This window comes from Acipenser ruthenus, chromosome 34 (assembly GCF_902713425.1).
Source record: "Acipenser ruthenus chromosome 34, fAciRut3.2 maternal haplotype, whole genome shotgun sequence".
Lineage (NCBI taxonomy): Eukaryota > Metazoa > Chordata > Actinopteri > Acipenseriformes > Acipenseridae > Acipenser > Acipenser ruthenus.
Window position 1 is genome coordinate 11,151,100 of NC_081222.1, and position 26,338 is coordinate 11,177,437.

At 40.8% G+C, this 26,338-nt stretch overlaps 1 protein-coding gene across 2 annotated transcripts; it reads left to right on the forward strand.

Annotated features, from left to right (window-relative positions):
- The first annotated feature begins 9,065 nt into the window (after positions 1-9,065).
- LOC117409814 (SLAM family member 5-like) lies at positions 9,066-24,012 on the forward strand. 2 transcript variants are annotated; one of them, XR_009310146.1, is made up of 6 exons: positions 9,066-9,526; positions 13,656-13,762; positions 15,284-15,622; positions 15,850-16,101; positions 20,834-20,950; positions 21,222-24,012. XR_009310146.1 is itself a non-coding variant. In XM_059007162.1 (5 exons), exons 2-5 carry the CDS (start codon positions 13,732-13,734, stop codon positions 20,905-20,907), a joined length of 696 nt encoding a protein of 231 aa, XP_058863145.1. In that variant the 5' UTR covers positions 9,066-9,526; positions 13,656-13,731; the 3' UTR covers positions 20,908-24,012. The 2 variants fall into 2 exon arrangements, 1 of the variants encoding a protein (XP_058863145.1); XM_059007162.1 differs by having other exon boundaries at positions 20,834-24,012.
- The last annotated feature ends 2,326 nt before the right edge of the window (positions 24,013-26,338 follow it).

A 26,338-nucleotide genomic window follows, 5' to 3' on the forward strand; every position in this document is an offset into this window, starting at 1 on the left:
TGATCAGTGCAAAGCTGTAGCAGGAGATATGTTGTCAAAAACAAAATGTCCAAAACGAGAATAATAATAACTAGAATTGAAGTTTCTGGAGAAACTTTGTCCCCCTAAAATTTTGAGAGGGGGCCACATTAACCCTCATTCTGTAAGTCCTGGAGCAAACACTGAATATATATAAAATATATATTTGTTGTTGATGAAATACCTTGCTGGCACACCTGCAGTGCACACGCGGTATTCCCGCTTGCCTGTGTTGTGCTACAGATAAAACTTTAAAAAAAAAACAGCACAGATTCGCCCGCTGTGGCTTCAGCTTGTGTTCCCCCTGGTATATGCTACACACTGACCAGGCGTGTGGCTACATGCGGTTAGCCCTGGTATATGCTACACGCTGACCAGGCGTGTGGCTACACGCAGTTAGCCCTGGTATATGGTACACGCTGACCAGGCGTGTGACTACACGCAGTTAGCCCTGGTATATGCTACACGCTGACCAGGCGTGTGGCTACATGCGGTTAGCCCTGGTATATGCTACACGCTGACCAGGCGTGTGGCTACATGCGGTTAGCCCTGGTATATGGTACACGCTGACCAGGCATGTGGCTGCATGCGGTTAGCCCTGGTATATGGTACACGCTGACCAGGCGTGTGGCTACACGCAGTTAGCCCTGGTATATGCTACACGCTGACCAGGCGTGTGGCTACATGCGGTTAGCCCTGGTATATGGTACACGCTGACCAGGCATGTGGCTGCATGCGGTTAGCCCTGGTATATGGTACACGCTGACCAGGCGTGTGACTACACGCAGTTAGCCCTGGTATATGCTACACGCTGACCAGGCGTGTGGCTACATGCGGTTAGCCCTGGTATATGCTACACGCTGACCAGGCGTGTGGCTACATGCGGTTAGCCCTGGTATATGGTACACGCTGACCAGGCATGTGGCTGCATGCGGTTAGCCCTGGTATATGGTACACGCTGACCAGGCGTGTGGCTACACGCAGTTAGCCCTGGTATATGGTACATGGTTTTTCCATATATTCACTTTTTGTGGCTGCTTGTGAGTTAACACAACGCTGCAAACGAAACCAAAACTAATTACAGTACCGTGCACAGCAGGTGTCAAACGGTCCGGGGGTGGGGGGACTCAAGCAGTGTACTGGGGGGGGGACACATAAGTCCCGTAGTGACCAGATCTACAATATATACATATATAACGGTCGTGCAGTGCACAATAAAGAAGGATATTCAAATTGTCATTCACAGGAGATTTGCAATTCTTATCCAAATATAAAGCTCACCACTATGGCAAGCCAAATTATCATTTAGAGATATCTCTAATTCATTTATAGATCTCTCTAAATATTTGAAGATATCTCTAAATCGTTTCCAGATATCTCTAAATATTGGAAGATATCGCTGGGCAGCAGTGTGGAGTAGTGGTTAGGGCTCTGGACTCTTGACCGGAGGGTTGTGGGTTCAATCCCCAGTGGGTGACACTGCTGTTGTACCCTTGAGCAAGGTACTTTACCTAGATTGCTCCAGTAAAAAACCCAACTGTATAAATGGGTAATTGTATGTGAAATAATGTATAATGTGATATCTTGTAACAATTATAAGTCGTCCTGGATAAGGGCGTCTGCTAAGAAATAAATAATAGATATTTATTAAATCATTTTAAGATATCTAAAATACATTTAGCGATATCTCAAAATGATTTACAAATATCTTTAAATGGAGCTTTAAATGAGATATCTAAAATGCATTTTTAGATATCTTTAAATCATTTTAAGATATCTCTAAATGTTTTTGAGATATCTTTAAATACTTTTCAGATATCTCTAAATAATGTCCTATTCATTTAAAGATATCTCTTAGTCATTTAAAGATATCTGTAAATCATTTGAAGATATCTTCAAATAGCTTCCTGTTCATTTAGAGATATCTCTAAATCATTTGAAGATATCTTCAAATGAACAGGAAGCCATTTCAAGATATCTCAAAATGACTTCCTGTGAAAATGCGCTATGTTTTCAATTGACTTCCTGTCCATTTAAAGATATCTTCAAATGAACAGGAAGCCATTTCAAGATATCTCAAAATGACTTCCTGTGAAAATGCGCTATGTTTTCAATTGACTTCCTGTCCATTTAAAGATATCTTCAAATGAACAGAAAGTTATTTAGAGATATCTCTAAATGTTTTAGAGATATCTCTAAATGAACAGGTAGTTATTTGAAGATATCTTCAAATGACTTAGAGATATCTTTAAATGAACAGGAAGTTATTTTGAGATATCTTGAAATGATTTACAGATATCTTTAAAACCCTCATTTTAAGATATCTCTAAATGACAGTTTGGCGTGCCATGCTAGCACAATCCATATGGTTTCCATAGTATTTAAAGATATCTGTAAATCAATTTGAGATATCTTTATTTCATTTTTAGATACCTGTATACAATACCTAATGCCTTTCTAAACATAATAAAAGACCACAAATGAAATAAACCCACATCACTGATGTTGGGGTGAGGTGAAGGGCAGCCAGCTTCCTCTCATCCTGCTTCAGCACCGATTCAGCTCCTGAATCACCATCTGCGGCCGCGCTGAAGAGCTCCGTCTAGCCTGTCCAATGGGACCGGACTGCGCTTCAGCATTACCTGACTCTTAAAGGTGCACAAGACTATTACCTTACATGATATGTATTAGTCTAACATTAAACCTACATGTAACATGGGGAAGGTTTATGCGTTGCTCAAGTGAGATTCTAAATGCTTTTATTTTATAGAAACCGAAAGTTACTGTAGCCTAATGTATTTGAGTGTTTTTTTTTTAAATTTCCGAAAATAAACGCTTTTAGAAAATCATAATAAAGATTTTACAAAATCACCCTAGAAGTACACAAAAAATAAAAATAAAAAAAATAACTTATTCAAAACACCAAAAAAAAAACCAAACTGGAGCCTACCAAAATATATTGCGAATTATACCTATACAACACACGATGAAACACAAAGCCATCGTATTAGGTTGTATGCATACCATTTAAAAAAGAAATAAAAAAATTAAAATCTGACAAAATATAGCAAATCACAAATAAAAAACAACACGACTGTGTCTATGCAATAAAATAAAGAACGAAAGGCTTTGTATTATATGCTATAGCAAACAGCTGTGCAGTGTCTTTGTACACACAGAGATGCTATTAAGCACATCTGGTTTGTATTCGGCTCTTTCACAATCATTTTCAACATGTCGAGAGATCTTGCTTGGAACGCAGTGCCTGTTTGGAGCAGATGTTATTTTTCATCGAATCTGTTTGGATCGTGTTTGTCATTTTAAAACAAGATCAGCTGTTATAGTAATTTTCACTTAGTTTATTTTAGAAATGTTGAACTGAATCAAACCATGTTATTATTATGTGATAACATTCTTTAAAAAACGTGGACTCTCCCTCTACCAGTTGTCACTTCACTTTCAGTTCCTGGTGCATTTTGTCAATTTCACTCGAACTCGAGTCGCTGTTTCGCTGGAGTGCGCACGCAGGCGCAGTAAAAGCAAACGTTGCGTCGGGAACATTAAACGATCGAGTATTTGGGAGAAATAAAACAGGCTACTATTCAAGATAAATAACAACGTAGATGACGTGTAAAAAATGGCATTTCAGCCAAAATAGTGAGTGGACTCCGTCCACCCTTCCAAAAAAGTGTGTGGACAGCGTCCACCTGCGTCCACCCCCCAGTCTAACACTGCGTTTAGTAGAGGAGAGAACAGAGGAGAAGGAGGAGAGGAGTGAGCGAGGTCTAGGGCAGCAGGGAGTTTGGTTATCTTCCATTTCTTTTCATCAGAGCGCTGTCCTTGTCTCAAGCAGAGCACAGAGGTTAGGGAGGGGCGGGGAGGGGCGGGCAGGTTGGAAGGGAGGAGAAGAGGGTGGAAGTAGCAGAGTCTACAGAGAGTTGGGAGAAGGAGTCGATAGGAGGGAGGTGAGAGAGAGCTGTCGAGGCAAGAACAGAGGGGGAGAGAGAGCGGAGGTTATGGCGGGAGGTGACAGTGGGGGAAGGTGGGGGACAGCGTGAAATTCAAAGGTGTTAAGAGAGAGTGAGGAGAGGTCAGAGGTCACTCCACTAGCTACCGATCACCGCTCGCATCCAGTTCAAGACTCTTCTACTAGCCTTCAGATGCCTTGACCAGACTGCACCCAGCTACCTCCAGACCCTCATCTCTCCCTACACCCCCATTCGACCTCTCCGCTCCGCCTGCACTAGAAGACTGGCTCTACCTCCGCTACGCTCCCCTGCCTCCCGAGCCCGCTCCTTCTCCACCCTCGCTCCGCAGCAGTGGAATGACCTACCTACAGATGTCAGGACCGCCCAGTCCCTGACCACATTCCGGCGCCTCCTTAAGACTCACCTCTTCAGACAGTACCTGTAGAACTCCTCTGTTTTTCCCCTGGGACACTATCACCCTTTCTTAATGCACTTTATTTGCTCTCCACTATTTTACTGCATTTAATCCTGTACTTCAGAGTACTGTAATCTGCCAAGTGTTTAATCTGTAGTATTTTGTTTTTAATCATATCTTGATGTAACTATCACTGTCACTGTTATCTGCTGTATTATTGAATTGTATTTTGTCACACTTGTACTTGCTTGAACCAAAGTCATTGTATTTATCTTGCTCTTATTGTATTATTACTTGTACTGTAACACTTGAAATGTATTTGCTTACGATTGTAAGTCGCCCTTGGATAAGGGCGTCTGCTAAGAAATAAATAATAATAATAATAAAGTAAGGAGGGTGAGAGGAGAAGACTCACTCCCACCTCCCCATCCAGTGAGACGCGGGGTATGGGACAGGACGTAGAGAGAGGACAGGGCAGCAGGAGTTACAGTGTTATCAGGGGACAGCCAGGTTTCAGTGAGAGCAAGGAAATCGAGAGAGAGGTGGGAGGCAAAGGCAGAGATGAAATCAGCTTTGTTAGCAGAACAGTGACAGTTCCAGAGTGCACCAGAGAGTGTGCGGGAGGGGGGGAGAGGCAGAGGGATGAGGTTAGAGGGGTTAGGGGAGTAGCGGTGGAGAGAGGGCAGAGGACGAGGACGAGGACGAGAGGACAGAACAGGGATGTGAGAGACAGTCATAGCAGGACAGGTGAGACAGATAGGTACAGTAGTAGTGGGGACAGGCTACAGACCTGTCTAGTAGTTGGCATCTTCTAGAGCGCTGCTAGGTTCGGATTTTCTCCAACAGCCTCTCCTGGCACCCTCCCTTTGCAAGGGAACTGGTTAACAGCTGCTAAACTGTGCTAAAGACAATACTTCGATACAATAGTTTCAATGCACTTCAATAGGATCACACAACTAAAAATGCTGTGTGGAAACCAATCAAATTGCAAATCAACCTCTATTCAATTGAAGCACACTCACCTGGTACTAATCACAACAGTAGATCACCAAGTTAAAACACCACCTTTATAATGTTACTTAAATAGAGGAGGCTGTGTGGTCCAGTGGTTAAAGAAAAGGGCTTGTAACCAGGATGTCCCCGGTTCAAATCCCACCCCAGCCACTCACTCATTGTGTGACCCTGAGCAAGTCACTTAACCTCCTGTGCTCCGTCTTTATCCACCCCACAATAATACTAAACACAGTCACCAGTCCTGGCTGCGTGCAGTAGTTTTCATGGTGGGTAATAACAATTTAACAGTGACTTGGTGTAGTGTTGCTCCGGGTAGTGCTGGCCCAAGGCGACAGCTCCGGAGACGTGTTAGCCATCTAGTGAATTCACAAAAACAAAAGACAATTACTAACAACGACAAAACAACAAAACACTCACAAATAATTGATAGAAATTGTGCAGTTTATTAATCATTTGAAGTCGGTTTCGGTGTTTCATTTAATAATTGAAATGAACCGTATTTTTGATGAATCGCTCATCACTAGTAAATAGACCTCTGCTAGTACTTTTTTTGTAATTATTTTATAAACCAACCACACTTCCTGGCCATTTTTGATTTTGGCTGGGAACACAAAAAACAGCCGGAAAGTTAAAACTCCGCCACAAAAGCCCTCCCCGACTGTCGGAAAGGCATTTGATATTGGGGGCCGGTGTGTTTTGCCTCCTGGGTTGCATGACCTTGCCTACCATATTTTAAAAAACCTGTGTGCTGCTGTGGAAAGACACCTGGTAAATTCTGTAATCAGTTTATTTTAAAAAACCTGTGTGCTGCTGTGGAAAGACACCTGGTAAATTCTGTCATCAGTTTATTTTAAAAAACCTGTGTGCTGCTGTGGAAAGACACCTGGTAAATTCTGTAATCAGTTTATTTTAAAAACCTGTGTGCTGCTGTGGAAAGACACCTGGTAAATTCTGTAATCAGTTTATTTTTTGGTGAAATTCCCCGTGACGTAGTCGGATGATGAGATATTAAAACGTCAGGGCTCACCTCCTGCTTTCTGCCATGTTATTGTATAGGCCCCTGTACTTGGAGGTGATGCACAATAGACCTGGTTTATATAGACCCCTGTACTTGGAGGTGATGCACAATAGACCTGGATTATATAGACCCCTGTACCTGGAGGTGACATACAATAGACCTGGTTTATATAGACCCCTGTACCTGGAGGTGATATACAATAGACCTGGATTATATAGACCCCTGTACCCGGAGGTTACGCACAATAGACCTGGTTTATATAGACCCCTGTACTTGGAGGTGATGCACAATAGACCTGGTTTATATAGACCCCTGTACTTGGAGGTGATGCACAATAGACCTGGTTTATATAGACCCCTGTACTTGGAGGTGATGCACAATAGACCTGGTTTATATAGACCCCTGTACCTGGAGGTGATGCACAATAGACCTGGTTTATATAGACCCCTGTACCTGGAGGTGATGCACAATAGACCTGGTTTATATAGACCCCTGTACCTGGAGGTGACGCACAATAGACCTGGTTTATATAGACCCCTGTACCTGGAGGTGATATACAATAGACCTGGTTTATATAGACCCCTGTACCTGGAGGTGATATACAATAGACCTGGTTTATATAGACCCCTGTACCTGGAGGTGATATACAATAGACCTGGTTTATATAGACCCCTGTACCTGGAGGTGATATACAATAGACCTGGTTTATATAGACCCCTGTACCTGGAGGTGATATACAATAGACCTGGTTTATATAGACCCCTGTACCTGGAGGTGATATACAATAGACCTGGTTTATATAGACCCCTGTACCTGGAAGTGACATACAGTAGACCTGGTTTAAATAGGCTACCAACTTTGTGTAATTCAGTCTTCTGGCACATTTTAATGTGTAAATAAAACTATTCTTTTTTTAAGAATTCATAACATAAAAAGACAACATGAAGACATGATTATAGGAAAATGCAAACTACTGGCATTCAGCTGTTCGTGGTTTTACGTCTCTGTTAAAACCTCAATATTTGTATAATTCTAGCCTAGGCAGCGGTGCCAGTAACCGTGTGTTTTATATCCTTCTCTTCAGGGAAGACTGTGGTTTTGCGGTTCAGCTCAGTTCTTCACAGTAACATTATCGATTAATTGTAGTTCAGGCGGGTGCTGCTGGGCACCAAGATAATTAACATAAGTGAATTTCTGATTGGAAAAATGTTTTTTCTGGAGAAAATTTCTGCGGGATCCTGGAGGGACGGATGATTAAACTTGTTAGTTTGTGATTCAAAATATGCCCTTTAATCCTGCGATTAACTCCGGGGATTAAAGGGCATTATGTATTTAGACCTAATAGAGGTATTCAAGATTGTTAAAGGTATAACCAAAGTTACTGCTGAGAATTATGTTTTTCAGGTAACAGAGAACCGAACCAGGGGCCACAGGTGGAAGCTGAAGAAGGGCAAATTCAAAACTGATGGGAGAAGGAGCTTTTTCACAGAAAGGGTCGTGAACAAATGGAACGGGTTACCGGACAAAGCTGTCGAAGCGGAGACTCTCTGATCTTTCAAGAAGAGACTGGATGCTGCCATGAACATTAATATATTGGACTAACCCTTTCTGTGTCCACTCTAACAGCTTTAGCTAGCCGGCCCGGAGGACGGGAGATCCTCTTAGCCATGGATTCCCAGAGGTTTTATTTCTCCTAGCAATCTGTTAGGGGGTTTGTTTTTCCTCTCCTGAGTGCTCACGGATCACAGTAGCATCAAAGCGAACGCGCAAAGGTGGGCCGAACGGCCCTTCCTCGATGTGAAATTTCTTATGTTCTTATATTCTTATGTTCATAAGTGCAGTGATGGATGGAAAGATGCACACATAATGCAGTTCAACTAGATGAGCGGAGCCCTTTATTACAGGCAGTCGAACACTGTTTCATATATGCTAACATTCTGAGAATTAGACAGAGTTAAATACTCAACACGTGACCTGGCGTGTTTGATGTTTATAATCAAGTGTTGCATTAAAGTTTGGGGACGGGGGGGGGTCCTGCACCAGGGCCCATCTTTCTCTTCCTACGCCACTGTTCTGAGATAAATATTAAAAGATGCTTAAAAACAAGATGGTGTTGCTTGAAGAACCTAAAATTAGCGAGATTGCACAAATGAGAAAAATTAGTTGCTCTGCTTGCTGTCTAAACTCTGCATTGCCACCCTGTATCACAAGAGGGCGGTATTGCCTGTATTGTGTTCACAGCAGCAGGAATCACTTTTAGCTACAAGATTTGCTGCTCCTGGTAGTGAGTCGAACAGCGGTCTTTCTCTCCACACAAATCTCTCTTTTCATACAACACTCTTTTACTCTCCAACAAACGCATTCTAACAGACACTCATATTTATAACCATATACAAGTGGTTGAAGAATAAGTAAGACATGATTTAGCAAATCTATCTTTTGTTTATCACGGTCAGAATGTGTGATCGGACTGTAAGCGCTCCCCCACGCCCCCTCCTTATTCTCTCTGTTAAGCGCTGTCAGAGTTGCCTCCTTTTATTATTTATCAACTAATAGCAATAGTTTATGGTTTGCAGTTACGTGGACCAATTAGCGTCCAGTGTACTTCTGGATAGCAATCGTTTTTGGATACCTGTTTGAAGAACAAAACGAACAGAATAACAGAAAGCAGACAGCGGCTAATAGAACTAGTGAAAAACTCGTTCCTAATTTGTTCTGTCAGTTTTAATATTCGGAGACTCTTAACAGAGCCCGTATATGATTTACAACAGCTTAAATTTACGCTTCTATAAATTCCTTTGTGGATATTATTTCAAATGATTGTTTTCTGGATAATATAACGATTAGCCGTCTGGCTGAATTTATTTTCTGTAATTAACAGACTGCTTCTGTAATTAGTAGACCTGTTTAATGTGGGCTCCAAACGGGACACTGTCATTACAGTTAAAACCCTGCTTTGAGACCACTGTCGTCTGCTTAACCCTGGAAAATAATAACGCTGAGATTCTTCATCGGCTTCAAGAGGATTTCATCATTTCAGTTAATTCATCACATTTCTACAAGGAGCTATTCTCGCTGTATCTGGACCTGCCTGTGAGTTTTTTTACTGCGGTAAAGTGGGCACGCTTTTCTAATTTTGGGTTGAAATACTTTTCATGTATTTGGATTGCGGCATGATCACACACGAGATAAATTACGATACAATTTTACAATAAGATTATTAACAAGTATTATACGTTTTCTGCATTGATTGCTTTTGTTTATTTTTTATTGTTTTCGGCACTGATTTGTTTTGTTTTGTGTTGTTTCTAGTGAATATTTGTTAACTGTTGTGTAAGCTGCTATTTCACGCACTTGGTACATCGGCATGTTGCTTTCTCTCAGGTATCACACGCTACAGCTGCTGCAACGAACCCCGAGGATTCCCTTCAATATTTCTTTTGGTGTCATACAATTAAAGACTGTTTCGTGGGGAGACATTGGGTGGGGTAGTTCTTTTAAAAGTGTATATATATATATATATATATATATATATATATATATATATATATATATATATATATATATATACTATACGTATAGTAAAAAATACGATTATTTATCATACTACTTGAATATTCAACGCATTTTTAAACAAACTTGAGATAAAAGACTTTTAAAGATGTTTAATTCCAAGAATCTCCATATTGCATTTTCCCATTCTGACAAGTGGTGTGACGTGGTGCTTTTAAAGTTAATTATTTCCAAAACTGCACAGTAAAACATCTCCAAATGAATCAAGCATATAGTCAAAATACAATTCTTTATCATACAACTTGAATATCCAACGCACCTTTTAATAAACTTGAGATAAAAGTGTTTCAAAACGCTCCATATTGCATTTTCCCATTGTGACAAATGATGCGCTTCGGTGATTTTAAAGTTCACTATTTCCAAAACTGCACAGTAAAACATCCCCAAATGAATCAGGCATATAGTCAAAATACAATTCTTTATCATACAACTTGAATATCCAACGCACTTATTTTTTTAAGATAAATTCCAGTATTCCAGTAGTAACTCGAATGGAATTTTCTAGAGAAACACTGTCTGCGTTGTATAGTGCTTGTGTATACGTTGGTCAAATGTTTAACTTTTCTATGTAAACAGTGTGGTAGACATAGTTGTGACGGTGCAAAGACTCTTACATAGTGCAGAATTAAACTGTTCTGCACTATGAAGGAAGTTTTAAGCTGTAAACAAATAGTCTGATCTTTCAGGAGAGACATTTTTGGAAAGGTATTATTCGTATACGAGTTCTATACTAAATGTGACTCAATTTGCAGTCTGTAAGGAGATATAAACATTCTCTGAGGTCAAAGGTCAAACACACGCTGCTTTTTGGATACAGTTTTATTGGTTTTCGATGTGTGTTCAATATTGATTATGGCCCAATAAGCACTCTGTAGGAGTTATAAGCAGTAAAAAAAAAAAAAAAAAAAAAATCGGTATCCAGCTCTGGAAAGGTCAAAGGTCAAAGTCCAGGACTTATTTTTATAGAGCATCCAGTAGTTCCTGTAAGTGTTCAGTACTAACTATGGATTTATCTGCACTCTGTAAAGAGTTATAAGCTGTCAAAGTTTGACTTTGTGGGGTCTTCTGGCAATTTAATAAGATCCATAAGTCCAATTGGCAATAAAAACAATAGCATGAATCTACAGGTACAGGGCAATAACTGTGCAAAGCGTCGAGCTGATCAGTGCAAAGCTGTAGCAGGAGATATGTTGTCAAAAACAAAATGTCCAAAACGAGAATTATAACAACTAGAATTGAAGTTTCTGGAGAAACTTTGTCCCCCTAAAATTTTGAGAGGGGGCCACATTGACCCTCAGTCTGTAAGTCCTGGAGCAAACACTGAATATATATAAAATATGTATTTGTTGTTGACGAAATACCTTGCTGGCACACCTGCAGTGCACACGCGGTATTCCCGCTTGCCTGTGTTGTGCTACAGATAAAACTTTAAAAAAAAAAAAAAACAGCACAGATTCGCCCGCTGTGGCTTCAGCTTGTGTTCCCCCTGGTATATGCTACACGCTGACCAGGCGTGTGGCTACATGCGGTTAGCCCTGGTATATGCTACACGCTGACCAGGCGTGTGGCTACATGCGGTTAGCCCTGGTATATGCTACACGCTGACCAGGCGTGTGGCTACATGCGGTTAGCCCTGGTATATGCTACACGCTGACCAGGCGTGTGGCTACATGCGGTTAGCCCTGGTATATGCTACACGCTGACCAGGCGTGTGGCTACATGCGGTTAGCCCTGGTATATGCTACACGCTGACCAGGCGTGTGGCTACATGCGGTTAGCCCTGGTATATGGTACACGCTGACCAGGCATGTGGCTGCATGCGGTTAGCCCTGGTATATGGTACACGCTGACCAGGCGTGTGGCTACACGCAGTTAGCCCTGGTATATGGTACATGGTTTTTCCATATATTCACTTTTTGTGGCTGCTTGTGAGTTAACACAACGCTGCAAACGAAACCAAAACTAATTACAGTACCGTGCACAGCAGGTGTCAAACGGTCCGGGGGTGGGGGGACTCAAGCAGTGTACTGGGGGGGGGACACATAAGTCCCGTAGTGACCAGATCTACAATATATACATATATAACGGTCGTGCAGTGCACAATAAAGAAGGATATTCAAATTGTCATTCACAGGAGATTTGCAATTCTTATCCAAATATAAAGCTCACCACTATGGCAAGCCAAATTATCATTTAGAGATATCTCTAATTCATTTATAGATCTCTCTAAATATTTGAAGATATCTCTAAATCGTTTCCAGATATCTCTAAATATTGGAAGATATCTCTGGGCAGCAGTGTGGAGTAGTGGTTAGGGCTCTGGACTCTTGACCGGAGGGTTGTGGGTTCAATCCCCAGTGGGTGACACTGCTGCTGTACACTTGAGCAAGGTACTTTACCTAGATTGCTCCAGTAAAAAACCCAACTGTAATAATGGGTAATTGTATGTAAAAATAATGTGATATCTGTGAAATAATGTATAATGTGATATCTTGTAACAATTGTAAGTTGTCCTGGATAAGGGCGTCTGCTAAATAATAAATATTTGAAGATATCTAAATCATTTTAAGATATCTAAAATACATTTAGTGATATCTCAAAATTATTTACAGATATCTTTAAATGGAGCTTTAAATGAGATATCTAAAATGCATTTTTAGATATCTTTAAATCATTTTAAGATATCTCTAAATGTTTTTGAGATATCTCTAAATGTTTTTGAGATATCTTTAAATACTTTTCAGATATCTCTAAATAATGTCCTATTCATTTAAAGATATCTCTTAGTCATTTAAAGATATCTGTAAATCATTTGAAGATATCTTCAAATAGCTTCCTGTTCATTTGGAGATATCTCTAAATCATTTGAAGATATCTTCAAATGAACAGGAAGCCATTTCAAGATATCTCAAAATGACTTCCTGTGAAAATGCGCTATGTTTTCAATTGACTTCCTGTCCATTTAAAGATATCTTCAAATGAACAGGAAGTTATTTAGAGATATCTCTAAATGTTTTAGAGATATCTCTAAATGAACAGGTAGTTATTTGAAGATATCTTGAAATGATTTACAGATATCTTTAAATGAACAGGAAGTTATTTCGAGATATCTTGAAATGATTTACAGATAACTTTAAAACCCTCATTTTAAGATATCTCTAAATGACAGTTTGGCGTGCCATGCTAGCACAATCCATATGGTTTCCATAGTATTTAAAGATATCTGTAAATCAATTTGAGATATCTTTATTTCATTTTTAGATATCTCAAATTGATTTACAGATATCTTTAAATTAATTATAGATATCTTAAAAACTGCACAATTAAAGATATCTGGAATTCAATTTGAGATATCTTGAAATGTTTTACAGATATCTCTAAATATTTCAAGATATCTTAAAATGCAGTTAGAGATATCTCTAAATGATCATTTGGCTTGCCATACACCACAGGTAATAGCTGATTGTTTTAACAAATGGCTCCTCCATCCCGCACCTAGTATTATGTGTTCATTATCACCCCCTTTGCAACTTCAGAGCCGACTGTTCCGAGGCCTTTTTTATTGCAATGTTAATAATTCAAATACCAGTTCAGGGCCGTTTTGATTTTTCTTACTTGTGAGTCATTGCTGTTCACTGTGTCGTTCCAGAGGTACTGGACTGCAACGTGGAAGCTATTACCTCACCTGTCCTGACCTGTTCTGGACTGGAACGCGTTATTAGAAAATGCTTGATATTTTGAAAGTCTGTCTGGGGGGTAAGTTGTGTTTGTTTATTTGCTTGTTTGTTTTTTCTCCTGTTAATTTTTAACCAAGTAACGGGTCACCCATAGTCTATGTAGCCTATACCTGTATAATATTGAATAGATTCTTCATTGTAGTGAATCTGCTTTGTAGTCACTGTGTAATGTGGAATCTGCTGTCCTCAGTTTTTCACTGCCGATTCAGAAAAAATAAATTAGGTTTGGCGTGTTTGTGGTTTTATTGTAACGGTTTGGTCAATTATACAACTTTACTTGAAGAAAAACAGTTTCACTGCAATTCAGCTCACGGTGTGTTGATCTACTGTACATAAATCGAACATCATAGAAAACAGCATTTTAACAGTCGGTTCCGAAGGTGCAAAGACAATGATGATTAAGCGATAGACCCCGATGTACTGAATACACACACTGAATACGTCTTTGGAAAGCCCCGAGTCTGTACTTTTAAACAAGCCATGAACCCGGTAGGTGGCTTTTATGGTGCCTGAGTAATATGTGCGTAACCTTTGGTGCGCTGGCGCCCCAAAATGAATGGGGCTGAGTTTTAAGAGTTAAAGCGAAAGTCACCGCTTACAAAACAACACCTAGATAGACTTCAAAACTGTTTACTTACTGCAGTGTACTGAGTTTCTATAATCCTTAAAGATAGCGGCCGAGAATCACGTACGAGAGAATAAAGTCTCGCAGCACTTAAAATATCCAGCACTACTTTTATTTATTTATTTATTTATTTATTTTAACCAGAACTACTCAGAATGCATCTCATAGTGCTTTCGTCACTGACACCACTTCCTTAGAGACTGTTGTAGCGTTTCAGGCATTCTAGATTTGGTGGAAAATACAGTAGCTTGGTGTCTTAAAATATCTCTGCTGGATTTCCCCGCACTGAAAGTTGCAGATATGGGGGAGCAACTTGGAAAATGCGCGATTCCCGCAATCCCACGCTGAAATTCAAGCCCTGGAGATATCATCAAACGCATCCATAAGCAATAGTTTTTTCCTATCAGTTTTGTTGATTTAGATTTTCACATTATTTTAAACTGTGTTATGAAATTGGTTAAAAGGGAAATATGAATACAAAATTAATCATATTGTAGCGAACCTCAGTTCCGCAGGCAGGCGCATCACACAGGGCGAGGCAATCCACACACAGACGGAGGGCGGGCGTGAACCCGGGATCTCTCACACTAAAGCATAGCGCTGATACCGCTGTATGCAAGGAGCGTATATCAGGCTTATGTCTTTGTGTGTGATCTCGTCACCTACCAGCCCTGCTGCTGCCTACCCCCGTGCACGCTACAGTATTATAAATTGTAGAATAACAAATACCAATGAAATGCTTACTCACAATTTGATAACAAAAAGTGTAAAAAACGTGTGACGTTCGCTAATAATAATAATAATAATAATAATAATAATAATAATAGCCTATTAGTACATTATTAACGAGGTAAAGCAAGGTTACCTTATTGCATTGGTGCAAAATGATGTTTAATTTTTTTTCTCTTTTTTTAGTGTTTTGCCTCTCAGCAGTTTGGTCCCAAGATCTGCAGCAGGTCACGGGGATTGTGGGAGAATCAATCACTTTTGAAATCCCAAACCTACTAACGAATCCCGAAATAAACTGGAGATTCAGTCCTATATCAGCATCAATCAATGCCAATCTCACTGTGAGAATTAATAACAGGAAGATCGAGACTGTTTATGAGGAGAGATTCAAAACAAGACTGCAGCTGGTCAATAATACCGACTCTCTCAGGATTAATAACTTACACGAAGCAGACAGCGGGTTTTACCAAGTGGAGGATTTCGGTACCAATAGATTTCTAAAGAAATTTCAGCTGACTGTTTACAGTATGTATTAAAGTGTTCCAAGACCTGTATTGTTGATGCAATGATTGGTGTGAAGTATTCTTTCTTTCTTTCTTTCTTTCTTTCTTTCTTTCTTTCTTTCTTTCTTTCTTTCTTTCTTCACAATGCAAGACCTCAGTGGCACAACATGCTATCAATACCAATATTGCATTTCAGATATTTTATTTGCAATTGCGAATGGATGTAAGTATTTATTTTCCCGTCCACAGAGCCTGTTCCAAAGCCTCATGTTAAAAAGATGGATGGAAATGTGGAGCTGGGAAACAGAACCTGCACCCTGCTGTGCTCTGTGGGAGGCCCCAGTGGAGTGACCGTGTCCTGGATGAGAGATGGGAAGTCACTCAATACAACTCAACTAAAGCTAACACAAGGGTGTAATGTTACCTACACCTGTGTAGCCAGCAACCCAGCCAGCAATCAGACCGTCACTGTCACACCTTCAGATTACTGCCTGGACAAAGGTAGTAAATGTAAAATGAGCAGTGCAACAATCTCTAAAATGGGGTTATACAGTGTATAGAATTGTAGCCTATTGGTAGATATTTTCTGAGATCTCTATACCAGAGCTGCCGATAGGCTCCTTCCTGGGATGACGCACTCGGTCCCGCCCACCGAGGGATTAAAACCGTCATACTGAGGAAGCCATTTCTCATTTTGCCTCTCAAGACGGTAAGGTAAGACCCTCTGTGTTGGTATCTGAGCTTATTGTGAAAAAGAGCTTTGAGTCACTGCAGTTCCCTTGCCTTTCAGGCTGAAAGCTGGCTTGCTGTTTTCACAGAATCAGTGACTCCTGATTCAGCCTTTTTCTTCTTTCTTCTTCTCAACCTGCTCGCGTTGCAGGCTGCTGCTTTCCTATCTGTGGTATGCGAGTCGACTGCCTGTGCTGTATTGATTTAAAGGAGTGAGTGTTGTTGTCTTTTACAGCCTTCACTCGTGTGGGAGCACGTCCTCCACCGGGGCTAGGCTCTGCCATACCCCCGCTGTCGAGCGACTCAGCTGGCTGCCGAGTGGCACTTTAAATATATATATATATACATATTGTAACACAGCAGGGAGGGGGTTAATCCTCCCTGCATAGAAGAAAACATGTGCAAATGCACATTGTGTTAATTGTTTTATTATTAATTATCCCCTGCACCTGGGAAGTATTGTTAAATTAGAGCCAGGTGCAGGGTATAAAAGAAAAGCAGCCAGTCTGTTCAGGGCTGCTGTGTGTAAAGCCCGCTTGCGAGTGTGTGCAGGCGTATCACGAGAGTGAAGGTTTGTGAAAACTGTGTTTATTTTGTTTGGTTTGTTTTACAGGTAAACAGCTTAGCTGTCCTGTTTTTAGTTTAGGTTCCAGTGTTTATGTTTAGTTAGCGCTCCGAAGGAGCTAGGTGTTTGTTTTTGTTTTGATTTCTGTTTGTATTATTAAAAGTGCGCGGAAGCGCTGAACCCCCAATTTCTGTGTGTTGGGTCTATTTTTAAAGGGGCAACGAACCTAAGTGGGGGCAATATATTACAACGTGGTGTCAGAAGCTGTGGGCGCCCCTACGACCCAGTAAAAAGAAAAAATGGATTTTAAAGAATTGATCGAGAAGATCAAGAGAAACACCGCTGCTCAAGTGGAGCAGAATAAGACATGGAGACTGGAGCTAGGGCTACCGGAGCCGGAGCCTACAGAGCTGGACCTGCTGCTCCAGAAATGGGAGGTAGAGCAGCCGTCCTGAGAGCCAGAGAGGGTGGAGCAGCTGTCCCGAGAGCCAGAAGGGGTGGAGCTGCCAACCCAAGAGCCAGAGGGGCTGGAGCTGCCGTCTCCAGAGCCAGAAGAGGTGAGGGAGTCACCTCCACCACAGCCCCGACCACCACCCCTGGAAACCAGTCCGGTGCTGCCGGGCACGGTCCCTTGCCCCGTGCTCATGGACACTTGGTCAGAGTACCTGGACCTCCAGCCGTTTGTACTGAAGAGCAGTCCGGAGCACCACCAGGTACAGTCTTTCACCTGGTCCACTGCTTCACTCACCCTGAAGCCCCAGACGTCGTGGCGCAGTTGGCAGACGTTACTTGAGCTCCCCCTGCCTGTTGCTGTACTCCCCCTGGCGGCTCAGACATCGCTACACGGTGGCCAAGCCTCAAGCCTCTACCTGCTGTTGTGCCTGACAGCTCACCAGCCTGCACAGCTGTCGCCCCAGTCACACTGTCTGGGTCCCTACTCGCCGGATCGCGGTCCCTTCCTCTGGGCACCGGACTTCAAAGGGGGGGGGGTGTATGTGGCCTTGGAATGGCCGATCAGTGCTGTGCACTTAAGGGGGGGGAAGTGTAACACAGCAGGGAGGGGGTTAATCCTCCCTGCATAGAAGAAAACATGTGCAAATGCACATTGTGTTAATTGTTTTATTATTAATTATCCCCTGCACCTGGGAAGTATTGTTAAATTAGAGCCAGGTGCAGGGTATAAAAGAAAAGCAGCCAGTCTGTTCAGGGCTGCTGTGTGTAAAGCCCGCTTGCGAGTGTGTGCAGGCGTATCACGAGAGTGAAGGTTTGTGAAAACTGTGTTTATTTTGTTTGGTTTGTTTTACAGGTAAACAGCTTAGCTGTCCTGTTTTTAGTTTAGGTTCCAGTGTTTATGTTTAGTTAGCGCTCCGAAGGAGCTAGGTGTTTGTTTTTGTTTTGATTTCTGTTTGTATTATTAAAAGTGCGCGGAAGCGCTGAACCCCCAATTTCTGTGTGTTGGGTCTATTTTTAAAGGGGCAACGAACCTAAGTGGGGGCAATATATTACTATATATATATATATATATATATATATATATATATATATATATATATATATATATACATACAGACGTGCTCAAATTTGTTGGTACCCCTCCACAAAAAACGAAGAATGCACAATTTTCTCTGAAATAACTTGAAACTGACAAAAGTAATTGGCATCCACCATTGTTTATTCCATATTTAATAGAAATCAGACTTTGCTTTTGATTTTTTATTCAACATAATATTGTAAATAATAAAACAAATGAAAATGGCATGGACAAAAATGATGGGACCGCTAACCTAATATTTTGTTGCACAACCTTTAGAGGCAATCACTGCAATCAAACATTTTCTGTAGCTCTCAATGAGACTTCTGCACCTGTTAACAGGTAGTTTGGCCCACTCTTCCTGAGCAAACTGCTCCAGCTGTCTCAGGTTTGATGGGTGTCTTCTCCAGACTGCAAGTTTCAGCTCTTTCCACAGATGTTCGATAGGATTCAGATCAGGACTCATAGAAGGCCACTTCAGAATAGTCCAATGTTTTGTTCTTATCCATTCTTGGGTGCTTTTAGCTGTGTGTTTTGGGTCATTATCCTGCTGGAGGACCCATGACCTGCGACTGAGACAGAGCTTTCTGACACTGGGCAGTACGTTTCGCTCCAGAATGCCTTGATAGTCTTGAGATTTCATTGTGCCCTGCACAGATTCAAGGCACCCTGTGCCAGGCGCAGCAAAGCAGCCCCAAAACATAACCAAGCCTCCTCCATGTTTCACTGTAGGTATGGTGTTCTTTTTTTTGAAAGCTTCATTTTTTCGTCTGTGAACATAGAGCTGATGTGACTTGCCAAAAACTCATCTGTCCAAAGGACATTCTCCCAGAAGGATTGTGGCTTGTCAATATGCATTTTAGCAAATTCCAGTCTGTCTTTTTTATGTTTTTCTGTCAAAAGTGGAGTCCTCCTGGGTCTTCTTCCATGGAGCCCACTTTCGCTCAAAAAGCGACGGATGGTGCGATCAGAAACTGACGTACCTTCACCTTGGAGTTCAGCTTGTATCTCTTTGGCAGTTATCCTTGGTTCTTTTTCTACCATTCGCACTATCCTTCTGTTCACTCTGGGGTCGATTTTCCTCTTGCGGCCGCGCCCAGGGAGGTTGGCTACAGTTCCATGGACCTTAAACTTCTTAATAATATTTGCAACTGTTGTCACAGGAACATCAAGCTGCTTGGAGATGGTCTTGTAGCCTTTACCTTTACCATGCTTGTTTATTATTTTCTTTCTGAGCTCCTCAGACAACTCTCTCCTTTGCTTTCTCTGGTCCATGTTCAGTGTGGTGCACACAATGATACCAAACAGCACAGTGACTACTTTTCTCCATTTAAATAGGCTGAATGACTGATTACAAGATTGGAGACATGTGTGATACTAATTATTATTATTATTATTATTATTATTATTATTATTTATTTCTTAGCAGACGCCCTTATCCAGGGCGACTTACAATTGTTACAACATATCACATTATACATTATTTCACATATCACATTATTTTTACATACAATTACCCATTTATACAGTTGGGTTATTACTGGAGCAATCTAGGTAAAGTACCTTGCTCAAGGGTACAACAGCAGTGTCCCCCACTGGGGATTGAACCCACAACCCTCCGGTCAAGAGTCCAGAGCCCTAACCACTACTCCACACTGCTGCCCTAATTAAGGAAACTAATTAGTTTGAAATATCACTATAATCCAATTCTTTATTATCTTTTCTAAGGGGTACCAACAAATGTGTCCAGGCCATTTTAGAATATCTTTGTAGAATAAGCAATAATTCATCTCTTTTCACAGCTTCTTTGCTTTATTCTATGACATACCAAAGGCATGCAAGTATACATGATAAAATAGCTTTTAATTTCATCACTTTTCATGAGGAATGAAGCATTATTTCAATGAGCTGTAAGGGTACCAACAAATTTGAGCACGTCTGTATATAGTTACTGTTGTTGACTTAATACAATTGTTGTTGACTTAAATACTTAAGAGAAATGGCTTCCGCAGTATGCCGGTTTTAATCCCTTGGCAGGCAGGACCGAGTGCATCATCCCAGGAAGGGGCCTATCGGCAGCTCTGGTATAGAGAGCTCATAAAATACCTACCAATAGGCAGGCATATCCTATACGTAATGTTGTTGGTGGTCATCTTCTCTTTCAGGGAACCAGGGATACGGTAAGTGAAATGTAACAAAAGAGCTGCTGAGTAAAAAATATTGTTTTCTTTGTTTAAGGCCCCCTTTTCCACATTCATTTTATTTGAAGTGATTGTTCAAGATATGTTATCACTTTATTTTATTTAACTGTAACTACTGTATTGCATACAGGTCTACTGCATCAAGGACAAGGAGACAAGTGTAAGCGTCTTTTTTTACTTTAACTGTCTATTTGCTTTGGTCCTCAGGGCATGGTGCTGTAACACAGTGCAATCACTATATTGTGATCATCGCGCTGTGCTTGTCCTGGCTGTCACTTTGATGCATCTCAGTAGAAGGAAGGCTGCTGCTGAGCGGCACGGCAGGTTTTTATATAAATATATTTTTTCTTTTCACAACTAAGATTGCCCTTGTGTCTCGAGGGTCTCTCCTGGTAAAGGCACGGCCGCGTGGTGTGCAGGGGGAGTCACACTGTCAGGGGAGCGCAGGGGTCCCCGAGGGTCTCCCCTGGTAAAGGCACAGTCGCGTGGTGTGCATGGGAAGTCATACAGTCAGGGGAGCGCAGGGTCCTGGCTGGATAATCGCTGGATAAAAGACAAAGCTAATAATGTCTTGTTTCTCTTTCCTCCCCAACAGGATTGACCGCCATCAGCTTGGAAAGCAGCTGAAGCACAGGAGCAGAATCGCCATGCTTCTGTAGTTCAAAGGTGTAAAATATAAATATGTGTACATAACTTATATATTGCAAATAATATATGTTATAAAGGGCTGAGCCGTGACATGCGGTATTGAAATTCTGTCTAACCCTTGGAAAATTAACCCTTTAAAGAAATTCCATGTTGCACTGTGAGAAGGGTCATCTGTCACTGAAGGGAGTAAAACGGCAGCTGGAAGGATTCAAATAGAAAGAAACGGATATCAGTCATGCAATTTACCGTATTCTATAACTGAAAGACTCGAAGAAAAAGATGCAGGCAACTTGTTAAAGAAATAGACATTGACCCTTCATGAATAGAGTCCCAAGCGCAGCTGTGACCACACTCCCCTCTCTGGCTTCAGTGCACTGTGCTGTGCTTTTACTGTGGGAAACTTTTATAAGGGTTAGTTTACCATGGTTTGTTTTTTTAACATGCTTTACCATACCTCTGTCACAAATTAATCTAAAACCTGTCTTCCCTTGCAAAGGTGCTATCCTTTTTTGAGAGAAAGGTATATGTAGCAGAGATAGATGTCTCTTTGATAGAAACAGTTTAATTTGTTTGAAGTCTTCCCACTGATGATGGGAATGGGTATGTAGAGATGGAAGCTCTGCTATCAGGCTTTTAAAGACACACCTGTGGTGGCTTTGACAGAGAGCAGAAACTGACCCAGGACTGTGACAGCTACTGGAAGTAGGCTGATCTTTGGAATGCAAATTGAACATTTGTGAACCTGCATGTGTGTTAAAATGTTGTAATAACTGGTACTGTGTTTTAAAGACCATAAAGCCAGCAGAAATACTAAACACATTGTCAAAACACGCTGTTCATACAAAAAGTTACAATCTGCTCTGTATTAACCTATAGTTATGCTAGAGCATTCTGCATTCCTGTTTATTCTATTATAACCTTGAGAGAAGTAAGCTTGATCTGAAAGTAGTGTTTAATGTAAACACAGGTATTCTAGAATAATTCAAACAGAATAGAAGTCTAAATGTTTTATTTTAACAGAAGAACTGTTACGTATGAAAACTAAGAGAATATAGTGCAGAAACTAACTTAAAGTAAAAACTTCATTCAAAGCATAATAGTACCAGTCTGTGTCAGGCACATAGCAGTCTTGCTAAAGAGAAGGTGATTAATCTTGGTAACCTTTGCTTGCTTGCAGTACCAGACGGAGGGTGATGTTTGGGGGTTTGGAATCCAAGGTTTATATGATAAGTGATCTATTACATATAAGAAATACCTCTTGGTATAGGAAAGGGGGAGTCAGTGGTGAACTATATGGACTCATTAAATCATAGGAACTAATGAAGGCCTGATATTTCTACTAATGATGGATGACCTCGATAGAGAAGCAGGTGGTTCGAAACTTGCCTGAACAGGATTTTTGTAAGAAAAAAACAGAGAGGTCACGTTTAGTTTAAAACACTGAATGAGACTGTTATATTTTCCTGACAGACTGAATTGAAGTGAGAATGCTTGGATATATAGTTGCCTGCTTGAAGTTCGCTATGAGCCTTCTACCAGCCCCTATCCAATATATTTTAGTTAATTGTTAAATCATATCTATGCATGTAATGAAGCCAACCAAATAAGGAGGATGTATTTTGATGTTAAAGAGGATATCCATATATTTTTTGACTTAGGATTGGGATAATTACACCGAGATAGGTGTTATATATTAAATAAGCACATCTTTCTATGTATTTTTTATATACTTTATTATTATTATTATTATTTGTTTATTAAGCAGACGCCTTTATCCAAGGCAACTTACAGAGATTAGGGTGTGTGAACTATGCATCAGCTGCAGAGTCACTTACAACTACGTCTCACCCGAAAGACGGAGCACAAGGAGATTAAGTGACTTGCTCAGGGTCACACAACGAGTCAGTGGCTGAGGTGGTAATGAACCGGGGACCTCCTGGTTACAAGACCTTTTTCTTTAACCACTGGACCACACAGCCTCCTGCACTGTATACTTGCACTGTATTCACATGCATGCTGTGTTCAGGAACTCCCTGGTACCAAAAGAGAATAACATCAGTTCAAAAGTTCACCTTACGTATTTTGGAGATGTAGGAGAGGTGGATTAGGGGATGATGGTTAATTAATTTTATGAAGGGAGTTACTGAGTGTTATAAAAATGTTATTAACTTGAAGGACAGGAGCTGTTAAGGCTGATTAATGTTTAAGACTTAATTGAGACTTCTGACTTAAGACGCGAGGCAAAATCTTAGTCAAGTGTCACCAACTTGCTAACTACAAGTTGTGTGATCCATGCTCTGAAGATCTCTGATCGAGCTGATTGCTGTTGGTGTCGTGTTCAGAAGTCTTTGCCTTTGAATACAGTTCCTGTCCTTACCTTATATTCTACACTTCTATATATATTTTTGGGAGGTAAGAACTATTTGGAATCTATATCTCTCTTATATTGATGCATTGCTATAAGGTATATGACTTATGTTTTAGTCTATGAGGTTGATATATTGGATGTTTTAGGAGTTAGCGGTGGGGGTCTTTAGTTTTATGCATGCATAGCCTTAGGGCAAAACATGTTGTAACCATAAAATGTATTGAAGTATTAATGCTATTATACCTGTTAAGGCACTGGACCTCCCAGGTTGCCTGTCAGCTGGGATTCAACGTAGTCTGTAACTACTCAATCCATTTTTTAGCATTTAATAAACCGAAGGGGTACCAATACTACTCTGATTCGTTAAAACTTCAAATCGAATGAGTCTGTGTGAATTTCTTGATTATTAAAAGTCATCTGGATATGTTGCAAGCCCAGTGCACGAACGATCCACTTACAGGAGTCCAAAACATCTTAATGTCCTCCTGAACGTCGCCCCTGAGTTTAAGAGTGTGTTTAGAGTATATATATATATATATATAAATAAAAAGAGCATGTGCAAACCTGACACCTCTCTGTGCTTTACAATTCAAACTCAGAGAGTGTCTTTAAAAAGAAGCTCACCATGGTTTGATGATACAACTCGCAAATTGAAATATGAGGGTTGTAAATTGGAACGGAGGTGGTGGGAATCTAAACTGCATGTTCATTACACTGCAAGGAAGGGCCACCTGGCTAAATATAGGAAGGCCCTGGCATTGGCTGGATCAGAGCTACTCAACTTCGAAGGTACTGTGGGCCATTTCAAAATCTGGCAGAAGAGCTTTGGGGCCGCACTATTTGTATATACAGTTTCTAATAGGTAGCTGGATCTGAAATGCACATATTAGGTATGGCATTCTTATAATACTGTTCAATGTAAAATAGGGCAAAGCATTGCTGTTTTAGAAAGAAACAGTGAGATGTTTCCAGCCAAATTCAAGCCATCAAAGTGAGACTTTATAGAAAACATCACTGAGTGGTTTTCAAATGACTGCAGGAATCTGCTCACCTCAATAGAAGTAACCTGTCATTCAAATAATGCCACCTTATCATTGGAGGAGAACTTATTAGCTATAATACAGTGCTCCCCCTGTATAGGGCAGCAGTGTGGAGTAGTGGTTAGGGCTCTGGACTCTTGACCAGAGGGTTGTGGGTTTAATCCCAGGTGGGGGACACAGCTGCTGTACCCTTGAGCAAGGTACTTTACCTCGATTGCTCCAGTAAAAAAACCCAACTGTATAAATGGGTAATTGTATGTAAAAATAATGTGATATCTTGTAACAATTGTAAGTTGCCCTGGATAAGGGCATCTGCTAAGAAATTAATAATTATGTTTAAGAATGGGGGCTGGCTAGGGCACAGGCCAGGATGCTGTGGCACAAGCACAGGACACTTTTTCTAAGTCATCACGACACAGTTATCGAAATTATAATGATCTACCTGTCCAACTACAATTATAAAGCATTAGCCAAAACAAATGTGCATCCTTGGCATCCTTGGAGTTATATGGAAAATGTGCATAATTTATTGATTATGGTTATGGGGAAAAAAGACAAACTAAAACACCCCCACACACCCAGAACCAACTAGAACATGTGGGATTACTTGAGTTAGACCCTCATCAAAACTTAAACTAGAAACAAAAAATGTGGGGGTCATCTTTTACCCTGATCTATCATTTGAGAGCCATATTAGGGAAGTATCTTTTTACCATTTGAGAAATGTAGCCAAAACTTAGACCAATTATTTCCGTATCTGATGCCGAGAGACTAATGCATGCCTTTGTTTCATCTAGAACTGATTACTGTAATGTGCTTTTCTCTGGTATCCAAAAAAGGGTGGTGTCTCACCTACAGCTTGTTCAGAATACCCGCCGCTAGAATTACATAAACCATAAACCAGGAAAAGTGAACATATTACCCATGTTTTCGCCTCTTTACACTGGCTACCTGGGCAGTATAGAATTGCTTTTAAGATTTTGCTGTTAACGTATAAGGCCTTGAATGGATTAGCACCTAGTTATTTACAGGAGATACTGACCCTGTATACTCCAAACCACACTCTTAGATCACAGGATGCGGGCTATTCCGAGGGGGAACTAAAGTAACACGGGAGGTAAGGCCTTTTCTTGTAGAGCTCCTAAATTACAGAATGTTCTGCCTTCGTTTGTCAGGGAAGCTGGGACTGTTACAGTTTTCAAGTCAAGACTGAAAACGTACTTTTATAAAATAGTTTTCTCATCTTAGTGGGTTACAATGCAACTTTTAAATGGCTGATTTTTTTTTGAATATACTGTTATTTAAATCTGTTTTCTAAATTGTGGGCAGCTGTGTGTGCGACATGCCTGGGGACCTGCATACAAATGTGTTGTGATTTTTCTGCTATGTACTGCACATTATTATTTGTTTATTTGTTTATTTAGCAGACGCCTTTATCCAAGGCGACTTACAGAGACTAGAGTGTGTGAACTATGCATCAGATGCAGAGTCACTTACAACTACGTCTCACCCGAAAGACGGAGCACAAGGAGGTTAAGTGACTTGCTCAGGGTCACACAATGAGTCAGTGGCTGAGGTGGGGTTTGAACCCGGGACCTCCTGGTTACAAGCCCTTTTCTATACATTTGTATGGTTTTGTATGATATATAAATGAAA